This window comes from Heterodontus francisci, chromosome 45 (assembly GCF_036365525.1).
Source record: "Heterodontus francisci isolate sHetFra1 chromosome 45, sHetFra1.hap1, whole genome shotgun sequence".
NCBI lineage: Eukaryota > Metazoa > Chordata > Chondrichthyes > Heterodontiformes > Heterodontidae > Heterodontus > Heterodontus francisci.
The window spans coordinates 18,911,547-18,923,523 of record NC_090415.1 but is presented as its reverse complement, the minus strand read 5'-3'; the positions used below and the strand labels follow the sequence as shown (position 1 = coordinate 18,923,523).

General features: G+C 46.0%; 2 protein-coding genes across 2 annotated transcripts; one reads left to right on the top strand and one right to left on the bottom strand.

Moving 5' to 3' along the window:
* The first annotated feature begins 7,681 nt into the window (after window positions 1-7,681).
* LOC137356513 (histone H1-like) lies at window positions 7,682-8,377 on the top strand. Its single transcript, XM_068022399.1, has one exon. It carries the CDS (start codon window positions 7,682-7,684, stop codon window positions 8,369-8,371), a length of 690 nt encoding a protein of 229 aa, XP_067878500.1. The 3' UTR covers window positions 8,372-8,377.
* A 2,897-nt stretch (window positions 8,378-11,274) lies between these two features.
* On the bottom strand, window positions 11,275-11,664 carry LOC137356361 (histone H2A-like). The gene has a single exon (XM_068022248.1). The coding sequence runs from the start codon at window positions 11,662-11,664 to the stop codon at window positions 11,275-11,277; it is 390 nt and encodes a 129-aa protein (XP_067878349.1).
* Between the last annotated feature and the right edge of the window lie 313 nt (window positions 11,665-11,977).

The window sequence follows — 11,977 nt, the reverse complement described above, 5'->3', positions numbered from 1 at the left end:
CACCAAGAACCCGACCGAACCACAGCGGACCCGACCCAACCCTTCCTGACCCCCAACCTGCAAAAAGCTGCAGCGCATGCGTGATGACCGTCACGGCACCGGCTCACTGCGCAGACTCAATTCCGACCCGGACTCCCAGCTCCGGTCAGTTTTTTTAAATTTCAATACTGACCAGCAGAGACTGACCGAGTGTGTCCGACCCGAACCCGAACTGGACCCGAGCCCGAAAGCCGGAGCCGCAAGCTGGGCCCGAGCCGAGGCGGACACATGTGCTCGGGCCCCGCTCGGGTTGGACTCGGGTATCCAGGCCTCTAGTGTACATTCCACACAGTCCCCGACTCCCGCTGAACTTCCCCGCTATTCAATGTTAATCTCTGAACACATCTGCAGACTCGCTCCCAAACCTGGTGTTGCTGCTGGAAGCAGATGTTGTTTGTTCACTTACCCCGGGACCCGGATGTCTCCATTCGCAGCTGATTTAAACAATCTTCCGCTCACTCACTGAATGACGCTCAGAGACAGTGTTGGGGGAAGGGTAGCGCATGCGCTCTACGCTTCATTATGACGCAATCAGTGGGCAGGGCTATGTGAGTGTGGGATTTCCTTTGTGTCTGTCAGTTTCTAGTGTGAATGAGAGGTTTTTAATTCTGTACATGGCAATTCCTGATAAACGAGCATGTGTTTTACTCTGTAACCCTTGTTCTCTGGTATTTGTGTTTGTGTCTTTTTTCTTCTTGTTAGCTGTCTGTTTCTGAAAAGTTTGTTTTGAATTTTACTTTGTACCAGTTACATACTGATCCCCGTTTGTGGGGTATACTCTGCACCTCTCAATTTCTTATGTGATTGAGATTTATATCTGTACCAGTCAATCTTTGGTATGTGCATCTAGATTTTACTCCACATCAGTCTAACTCAGATTCGTGAAGGCTGTTTTTTACCTTGTTTCCTTTGTACTTTGCAGTATGGAACTTTACTTTTTTTTATTTTAGAGATACAGCATTGAAACAGGCCCTTTGGCCCACGGAGTCTGTGCCGACCAAGAACCACCCATTTATACTAACCCTACAGTAAGCCCATATTCCCTACCACCGACCTACACGACGAGCAATTTACAATGGCCAATTTACCTGTCACCTGCAAGTCTTTAGCGGTGGGAGGAAACCGGAGCACCCGGTGAAAACCCACGCGGTGACAGGGAGAACTTGCAAACTCCACACAAGAAGTACCCAGAATTGAACTCCGGTCCCTGGAGCTGTGAGGCTGCGCTGCTAACCACTGCGCCGCCCGGACCACTGCACCACCCCGAACTGTACCTGCCACTTTCTGGTATTTGTGTGTAGCTTTTCTTTCATGGCTGTCAGTCTCTGTTGTGTTTTTCTGTCTTGGGCGGGGGGATGCGGGTGTGGGCGGTTGGCGCGGGGGTTTGCTTCATGCCTGTCATTTTCTGTTATCTGTTTCTGTATTGGTGGGGGGGGGGGGAGCAGTTGGTTGTGTGGGTGAGGGGGTTTTATTCATGCCTGTCAGTTTCTGGTGTGTTAGTGCAGTTTAATTCTTTTCTAGCAGGTGAATGTTTTTTTTTCACTTCTTTTGCTGTATTATTCAGTTCCTTGGATACGGGTGTATGTTTCACTCTATATCTCTCAATCCCTAGTCTACAGTTTATCTCTGTCAGTTTCTGATTTTGAGTGTGGGTTTATCTGTACCTGTCACTTTGTTTTATGTGAGAAACGTCTTATTCTGTATCTTTCAGTTTCTGATGTTTGTTTGTGTGTCTTGTACTTGTGCCCCACAGTTTATTGCATGTGAATGTGGGTTTGACTGTCAATCTGACACTCACTCGTATATGAGTGGTGTTCACTCATTATCTTTGATTGTCTGGTTTGCAAATTTAAGTTTTAACCTGTGCCTTTAAATTTCTAATGTGCAGGTCTGGTTTTTAACCTGTCTATGTTATGGTCTGGTATACACAAACATGTTTCAGTCTGGCTTTTGACTCTGGATTGTACACCACATCTCTACATTCTCTAGAATGTGAGTGTGATTTTTAATCTGTACATGTCAGTTTCTGACATCTGTCTGTGAGGTTTACTTTGTGCATTTCATTCTCTGGTCTGTGACTGCTGAATTTATTCTGTATCTGTCAGTTTATGTTAAGTGACTTTGAGTTTTAGTCTGTATCTGTCAGTATCTGGTTTATAAATCTTAATTATGTGTGTGTTTTATTCTGTATCTGTCAGAGTGTGGAGTGCAAGTGTTGGGTTTTCTTTGTACCTGTCAGTTATGGATGAGAGATTTTCACTCTCTAACAGTAAATTTCTTGGAATTCACTGTGGATTTCACTCTGTGTCTGTCAGTCTCTTGTAGTTGAGTGTGGCTTTTATACTGCATTTGCTATTTTCCGAAATATAAATGTAGATTTTCATCTTTGCCTGTTAGTTTCTAGAATGCGAGTCTGGGTGTTAATCTGTATCTGTCAGTTTCTCATATGCGAGGGTAACATTTATCCTGCACCTGTTACTTTCCGAAATGTGTGAAGGTTTTTATCTTTCCCTGTCAGTTTCTGGTATGTGATTGTGACCTTTGTTCTGTCCCTATCTGTTTCTGTGAATGGAATATGGATTCTGTTCCTGTCAGTTTCTGGTATGTGATTGTGACCTTTGTTCTGTCCCTATCTGTTTCTGTGAATGGAATATGGGTTCTGTTCCTGTCAGTTTCTGGTATGTGATTGCGATCTTTGTTCTGTCCCTATCTGTTTCTGTGAATGGAATGTGGGTTCTGTTCCTGTCAATATCTGATATGTGAATGTGGGTTTATTCTGTATCTTTCAATCTTTGGAATTTGATTATGTACTTTCTGCAGCACCTTTTAACTTCTGTTAAGTGAATGAGATGTTAAATCTGCACCTGTCCATTGATAGTATATGAATGTTTATTTTACTCTGTACCTGTCAGTTTATGGAACATGAAGGTGTTCCCGCCCCAACCTGCCAACTTCCAATATGTGATTGTTGTTTAATTCTATACCTGCCATTTCCTGGTATATGATTCTGTTTTTTGATCTTTACCTGTCAGTTTCTGTTACTTGAGTGAGTTTTACTTTGCACCAGTTGGTTTCTGGTATGTGAGTGTCACTGTTAGGCTGTCTCTGTAAAGTTAAGATATAATAGTATGGGTTAATTCTGTATCTTTCAAACTCTAGTGTGTGATATGGGGCTTTTCTCTGAATCTTTCGATTTTTGGTCTGTGTGTTTTAATCTGCAGCTTACAGTTCCTGATAGGTGTGTGTGCACATTTTCTTTTTTTCTGCAGCTATCAATGTCTACTACACAAGTATGTGTGTTATTCCTATCATTCAATTTCTCTTATTGGAGAATTGTTTTTCCTTTGTCCCTCTCAGTCTCTGGTATGTGTCCATGTGTTTTACATGGTAAGTGTCTGTCTCTGTTAGGCGACTCTGGTGTTATTCTCTATCTGACAGTCTCTTGCATGTGAGTGGTTTTATTTTCTTCTCTGTAGCTGTCAGTCTCCCTTCTGTGGCCAGAGGTTTTAATCTTTACTTTAACTCTTTTATAATTTGTAAATGTGAATTTCACTCTGTGTCTGTCTGTTTACAGTATAGGAATGTGTTTATTTTCTTTTAATCATCAATTTCATAGAATCATAGAAAGTTTAAGGCATGGAAAGAGGCCACTTATTCTAATCCCACCTTCCAGGATTTGGTCGTGAACCCTGCAGCTTATGGCACTTGAGGTGCCTTGCCAGAGTACGTCTGAATCAGTTGAGGGTCCCTGCCTCAACTATCCTTTCAGGCAGTGAGTTCCAGACCCCTAACACCCTCTGAGTGATTTTCTTTCCCTCATCTCCCCTCTAATTTTTCTACCAATCACTTTAAATCTCTGGCCTTCATCACTGACCTCTTTGTTAAGATGAATAGACCCTTCACCTCCACTCTGTCCAGGTCCCTCAAAATTCGATACATTTCAATCAGCTCTCCCCTCAGCCTTCACTGTTCCAAAGAGAATAATCCCAGCCTCTCCAATCTTTCCTCACAACAGCATTTTTCCAGCCCTGGCAACATCCAAATAAATATCCTCTTTACCCTCTCTAGTGCAGTTACATCATTTCTGTAATGAGGTGACCAGAACTGCACACAGTTTCAGGTATGTGAGGGTGAGATTCACTCTCTATCTTACTGTATCCAGGATGTGTCCCTCCTGTGAGATTGATATAGTGTCTTTCAATCTGACCGTGGGTGTGCTTTTGAACTGAGATTGATGTACCTAACATTCAGCAGTACAGAATTGGAATGGATTGGATACAATGTCTGTCTCTTCTGCTTTGTTTGATTGCTGGATTGAAAATGTGTCTCTGAACTTGGGATCAGTGAGAGTTTGACTACTTCTGCTCCATGTGACTCTGGAATTAACTGATGGTCTCTGGGAGTGACAACATACCTACTCTGTGTTGCAAGGAGCTGACTGCACATTTCCTTGTGCCTGGGAATCATCACATTCATTCTGTTCCCTTGAAGTATTTGCCTACAGAAAGGAAGAACAATATCTCTTGTAACTGAAGATCAGTTGAGGTGGAAGCTAGAAAAGAGATTAATGTAACATTTCAATTCATAATCATTATTACTAACCACAAATACTCACCAGAAATACAAAGAATGTCATTGTCTGATTTCACTGCAGATCTCAGCATCTGCTGACCAGGTGTTTTGGCCGATTTACAACAATTTAGTGACATCCAGAAACAAGCCAATATCTGCACTGCTCCAAGATTGGGAATACCTGAGGGATGTTTGTGCAGATCAGGTTTCTATTTCCATCTGACATTATAACATAAGAACCTAAGAAGTAGGAGCAGGAATAGGCCATTCAGTCTCTCGAGTCTGATCCGCCATTCAATAAGATCATGGCTGATCTGATCCTGGATTCAGCTCCATTATCCTGCCTGCTCCCAGAACACATTACTCCCATGGAGATCAAAAGTTTAACTCATCCTTGTATATATTTAACAACCCAGCCTCCACTGCTCTCTGAGGTAGAGAATTATAAAGATGACTGACGCTTTGAGAGAAGAAATTCCTCCTTCACTCCGTCTAAAATGGGAGACTCCTTATTCTGAAACTGTGCACCCTGGATCTTGATTCCACTATTCGCTGTACACTCACAGTAAACAGCGTGAAACAGGAGTTAAACCACCAACATGTATTACAGAACTGAGGCGAGAAACAGCAAAGATTTTCAACAGCAGCTTATTCACGTTCTGTCTCACTTACCCAGTGCACACACACAGGCCGAGAAAGGCCTCTCCATTCCGCCGCTCACTCCATGTTCTGGGATCAGTTCATCCTCCACATTGCCTCTCACAAACAGCCCGCGACTCCCCCTGAACTTGCTCCGGAGTCAATGGTGATCTCTGATCCAGACTGCGGACATTCGCTCATTCACAATCAGCGGTGGTGGCGGGTTAATACCGCGCATGCGCCTCATTCGGCAATGGTTTGAAAAACAAAAATCAATCGGAACTTTCTCCAGTTCAGTTTTATCTGATTTTGAGCAATGGAACCGGGACTGTGGGCAAGATTAGAGAAGGTTTCCAGCTGGGAGATTACCCTGTTACCAAGCTCAACTTGAGATCATTCTCTGCACTATGTTTGCTGTTCATTAGCTCGAATTCTCAAAGTGATCCTCCGAGGGAGTCGATGTGTTTGCAGGAATGGGTCAGGAGTTAATATCTGACAGTTACAGTCACAGATCAATTTAATCAGATTGAAACTGTCTGTCACTGAGAGTCATAGCGAAGGATTTGAGCTGAAAGATTACAGAGAGTTCAACAGGGCAGAGAAAGTTACATTTGGGACATTGTATGCCTCACTCTCTGACACTTTCCCGGACTGTGAGATTAATAATGTGTTTTCCTCTGGCACCATATCAGTGAGAGATGAGATTGTAACGTCTTGTTTCCCCAGGCGGATCTTTCGAGATAAAACGAATCTTACATTTCAGTCTGCAGCTCAATAATTACAGGCCACTCAGTCTAACCTCAGTAGTGGGTAAATTATTGAAATCTATTCTGAGAGACAAGATAAACTGTCACTTAGAAAGACACATACCAACTGAATTGAATTTGAAAAAGGATGATAGATGAGGGTAGTGCAGTTGATGGATTCTACATGAATTTTAGCTTTTGACAAGGTCCCAAAATACAGAATCTTTATAAAATAAAATCTCATGGGATCCAGGGAAATGCAGCAAGGTGGATGCAAAACTGGCTCAGTGGCAGGAAACAAAGAGTAATTGTTGATGGCTGCTTTTGAGACTGGAGGGCTGTTTCTAGTGGTTTTCCCCAGGGCTCAGTAATGCGTCACCTGTTCTGTTGATGATCTATATAAACAATTTGGACATAAATGTTGAGGGACACGATCAAGAAGTTTGCAGACGACACCGATATTGGCCGTGTGGTAGATAGCGAGGAGGGTTGCTGTGGACTTGAGGAAGATGTTTATGGTCTGGTCAGAAGGGCAGAAAAGTGGCATATAGAATTCAATCCGGAGAAGTGTGACGTGATGCACTTGGGGAGGTCAAACAATGCAAAGGAATACACGATTAATGGGAAAATACTGAGAGGTGCAGAGGAGGTGAGGGCCCTTGGAGTAAATGTCCACGGATCCCTGAAGGTAACAGGGTAGGGCGGCAATATGGTTAAGAAGACTTATGGAATCCTTTCCTTTATTGGCCGAGGTATAGAATATAAGAGGAGGAAGGTTATGCTGGAACTTTCTCATCATTGGTTAGGCCAGAACTTGAGTTCTGTGTGCAGTTCTGGTCACCTCATTACAGAAAGGATGTAACTGCAGTAGAGAGAGTACAGAGGAGATTTACGAGCATGTTGCCGGGACTGAAAAATGCAGCTCTGAGGAAAGATTGGATAGACTGTGGTTGTTCTCCTTGGAACAGAGAAGGCTGACGGGAGATCTGACTGAAATGTAGAAAATGCTGAAGGGCCTGGATAGAGTGGAGCTGAAGGGTCTATTTACCTCAGCATTGAGATCAAAACCTGTCCTGGGAACTCTACATTTAGTGAACAGTTCGACATGAGAATGTGTAGATGTGAATATTGTGTAAGAGAGAGTGTATTAAAGGTGCTGACAGGTTAGACTAATGTCACTGTGTTTGTGGGTCCGGACTGATCCCCCGATTTCCGAGTCCCCCTTGTGTCAAGTAACAAGATTTTCCACTCAAAGAAGCACATTGATCCCCTTCTCATTCCCAAAGTGGGAATTCAGTGTAGTTTCTTTGTTGATTTCAAGATTTCAGTCAAAATATAGAGAACATGTCAGCTATCGGGGGAAAGAGCGCCATCAGTGCAGCAATAAAACGGGTTTCAGTCAAAAATGGAGTCTTTACTTCAAGTGCAAACTTTTGAACAGCAAGCATTCTGATGTCAGAGACAGGAAGGATCTAGTCTGGGATTCTACAGTACCCGAATTTCAGTGGAATCGGAGAGTTTAGGACCAGAGAGAAACACAGAGAGGCAGCAGGAGCCGGGAGCTGACAGCAGGTTGTCTCCGCCCCCGTCCGCTCACTGCCTTTAAGTTGCTCAGTGCCGCCACCACCGGCTTCATTTCTGACCCAGTTCTGACTGACAGAGAGACTTTGTGCAGAGTCTCGGACATGACCGATACAGCAGGCGCCGAAACGGCTCCTCCAGCCCACGCCGCTCAAGTCAAAACTGCCAAGAAGAAGAAAGCGGCTCCCCGGAACAAGTCAGCCGGTCCCACGTTGAGCGAGAAGATCCTCAAGATTGTGGCGGATTGCTCCGATCGCAAGGGGACCTCACTGCCCGCCATAAAGAAGGCTCTGGGTCGGAGCGGTGTGGATGTGGGGAAGTTCAGGACCCAAATCAAGCAAAGTATCAGGAGGAATGTGAACAAAGGCTCCCTGGTGCAGAGCAGCGGTACGGGCGCCTCCGGCTCCTTCAGAATCCCTAAGCAGGGAACCAAGGGAAATGTGGGAAAGAAAGTGAAGTCAGGAGCAGGCAAAAAACCTTTAGTGAAGAAAACAGCTGGCAAGAAAGTGACAGCAAAGAGATCAGCAGGCAAGAAATTACCAGTCAAGAAACTAGCAGCCAAGAAATCGGCAGCGAAGAAAGCAGCAGGCAAGAAAGTGACCAGCAAGAAGGCGGCAACGCCAAAGAAATCCCCAGGGAAGAAAGCAGCGCTTCCGAAAAAGTCTCCTGTGAAGAAGGCCAAAAAACCCAAGAGTGCCACGGGCGGAAAGGTGCTCAAGAAAGTTCAATCATCAAGGGGCAAGACCAAGCCGAAAGCAGCAAAGGCTCAGAAAGCAGCCCCTGGAAAGAAGTGAAACTGCACGGGAAACTTGCAGACATCTGAACCCAAAGGCTCTTTTCAGAGCCACCCACATCTCTCAGGAAAGAGCTGATCCCCCGATCTAATGATCCCTGTCCCGCCGCCGTGTGCACATTTCACACAGAAATGATGGGAAGTAAATGCAGGATCCCTGGTGACTCGCTGACATGCACTACACTCAGCCCTTCCCCCACTCTCTGTAACAAAACAGAGGGATGTCCCGGCCTCACTGTAACTGGGGATCTGTTCGGTACATTCTCAGTTCATGCTCGTTTCACTAATTCAGAGCGAGAGGGTCTAACACCGGAATACTGGCGAGAAACCCCGCGTCACAACTCAATTCTCTAATTCAGCTGGGGTAAGGTGTTAGTAAAATACTCAATCCGTCTGGGAGGGGAGGTGTGTGGAAACGGGTTGACTTGTGATCGGAAGCACTACTTCGGCGGGTAGATGATCAACTTTTAATTGTTATAGATCCTTATTTAACAGCTCTGGGTTTCTGTTATCTTTGACTATAAAGGTTGAGTCTGGAAGTTTTGTGCTGAGCTCTATTGTTGAGAGTTCTTTTTTGAATTGGTTCGAGCAAGTGGGAGGCGGAGCTGGAGGATGAAAGACATTTCTCTGCTCTGTCTGTCACTCAGTTTCCTCTCCGCCCCGCCCCTCACTCTCTGTCAGTTTCTCAGTCAGGTCCGGGCGGGCTGTATAAAAAAGGCAGCAGAATCAGCTCGCTTCTCATTCAGCAGTGCTTTGACTGAAGAAGCGTCATGTCTGGAAGAGGTAAAGGAGGCAAAGGACTGGGCAAAGGCGGAGCAAAGCGGCACCGCAAAGTGCTTCGTGATAACATCCAGGGTATCACCAAGCCAGCAATCCGCCGCCTGGCTCGCCGTGGTGGAGTGAAGCGCATCTCGGGTTTGATCTATGAGGAGACCCGCGGGGTGCTGAAGGTTTTCCTGGAGAATGTGATCAGAGATGCGGTCACCTACACTGAGCATGCCAAGCGCAAGACGGTCACCGCCATGGATGTGGTGTACGCTCTGAAACGCCAGGGCCGCACTCTATGGATTCGGCGGCTAAACAAATCCACCCTTTCTACCAAACACAAAGGCTCTTCTAAGAGCCACCCAAAAGACTCACAGAGAGAGCAGTGACATGGCAACTTGAATTAATAAGATCAAGTTATCACTATATTGTTTATCTTTATCAACAGCTGCTTTTATACATCATTTCATTCTCTCAGTAAATTTACATATCACAGAAATTTCACTGTCTTTTTCTCTTCATTATTTATTGAAACGCGTCATGAATTAAACAGTTACATTTGATAATTTATACTTTCGGGTCTGAACTGCCGGCACGAAGCGGTATTTACTGCCGTTATAGTAAGTAATGTCTGGCACTTTATTCCCGCCAGAGAACACTTTAAACTGTGTAGTCAGACACAGAGGGGGATGTCGGAAGAAAGAAATCAAGCGACAAGGAGTGAGATTTTATAATTGTTCCCGCCAAATTAGGTGTTTTTTAATCTTTCCCTTGTTTGCTCATCGGAAATTGGCGGGCTTTTTGAAATTGATAAAATTTCAGTTTCAGTTACAGTTCAACCAATCAGTGAACAGCATTTCCCGCCGCCCTTTTACTTCCCGGTGCTGGTTTCAAACTTGACTGATGGACGGGGCTGCATCCAATCACAACACTAGGGCGGTCCCTCTACTGTCTTAAATAGACAGTCCCTGAGCAGTCTCAACATTTCCAGTGTCTTTGTTCCTGATCTTCTACCAGAATGGCCAGAACCAAGCAGACAGCGCGCAAATCGACCGGAGGGAAAGCTCCCCGCAAGCAGCTGGCTACCAAAGCGGCCCGCAAGAGCGCTCCAGCCACGGGCGGAGTGAAGAAGCCTCACCGTTACAGACCCGGCACTGTGGCTCTGCGGGAGATCCGCCGCTACCAGAAATCCACCGAGCTGCTCATCCGCAAACTGCCCTTCCAGCGCCTGGTGCGGGAGATCGCGCAGGACTTCAAGACAGACCTGCGCTTCCAGAGCTCGGCCGTCATGGCCCTGCAGGAGGCCAGCGAGGCTTACCTGGTGGGGCTCTTTGAGGACACCAACCTGTGCGCCATCCACGCCAAGCGAGTCACCATCATGCCCAAAGACATCCAGCTGGCCCGCCGTATCCGCGGGGAGCGCGCCTAAACTCACCCTGCCCCGAACTGAGTTTGGCATCAAATAATACAACGGCTCTTTTAAGAGCCACCAAATCGGAAAAACAAAGAGCTGCGATCACCTGTTGTCAGAGAACTGTGGTCTAGAGCAGATCATTTTATTAGAGAGCCGATCATTTTGCAAAAGCTTTTGTTGTGCATAAACGGTAGATTTATTAAAATGTCAAAATAAGAGAATGCCCGAATCCAGTACTGAGAAGGCTGAGGGGAGATCTGATTGAAATGTACAACATTTTGGCAGGTCTGGAGAGAGTGGAGGTGAAGAGTCTTAGCAGAGAGGTCAGTTACTGTGGGGCATATGTTTCAAGTGATTGGTGGAAGAATTAGAGGGAAAACGAGGATTTTATTTTCACCCAGAGGGTGGTGGGGGTCTGGAACCCACTGCCTGAAAGGGTAGTTGAGGCAGAGACCCTCAACTCATTCAAAAGGAATCTGGATATGCATCTCAAATGCTGTAATCTGCAGGGCGACGGACTGAATGCTGGAAGGTGGGATTTGAATAGGTGGGTCGTTTCTCGGCCGATACCGACACGATGGGCCAAGTGGCCTCTTTCTACGCCAACACAGAACAGCGCGAGCATTATAAAATTGCCGCCTCTCAGACAGCAAGCTGCCCTTTAACAGATAAAGTGGGTGGCTCTGAAAAGAGCCTTTGGGTTCGCAGATTTAAGTCAGGCCGCTTCACTTGCTCTTACTGCTCGGAGCGCTGGTTTTCTTGGGCAGCAGCACGGCCTGGATATTAGGCAGCACCCCGCCCTGAGCGATGGTCACCCCTCCCAGCAGCCTGTTGAGCTCCTCGTCGTTGCGGACTGCCAGCTGGAGGTGTCTGGGGATGATGCGGGTCTTCTTGTTGTCCCGGGCCGCGTTGCCGGCCAGCTCGAGGATTTCAGCTGTCAGATACTCGAGCACAGCAGCCAGATTGACCGGGGCTCCGGCACCCACCCGCTCAGCATAGTTCCCCTTTTTAAGGAACCTGTGAACACGGCCCACCGGGAACTGCAGTCCAGCCCGGGAGGAGCGAGACTTGGCCTTGGACCGAGCTTTTCCACCGGTCTTCCCTCTTCCAGACATTACCACAATCTGACAAACACTTTCAGGAAGAATGCTGAGAACCGCCCACAATAGTCCCATTTATACCTTCGGGAGGAATGGTGTCGGGGGCACTGGTGATTGGTCACTCTGCACTGGGTGTCATTGTACTCTACATGTGACCAATCAGAGAGCTGCTGAATTCACCAATCCGGAGACGCCAAGGAGATGAGGGCGGAAAATAACGGCGCGAAATTGTCAGACTGCAAACGATTTTTCAAATTTGAAAATCCCGCCAATATATTTGTAAAACACAGAGCGGCTTCAATATAGATCATCACATTTATAGGTAACT

What these genes read in the sequence shown, in the direction of transcription:
- LOC137356513 (XM_068022399.1), top strand. Translation starts at nt 7,682, where the DNA reads ATGACCGATACAGCAGGCGCCGAAACGGCTCCTCCAGCCCACGCCGCT.
- LOC137356361 (XM_068022248.1), bottom strand. Translation starts at nt 11,664, where the DNA reads ATGTCTGGAAGAGGGAAGACCGGTGGAAAAGCTCGGTCCAAGGCCAAG.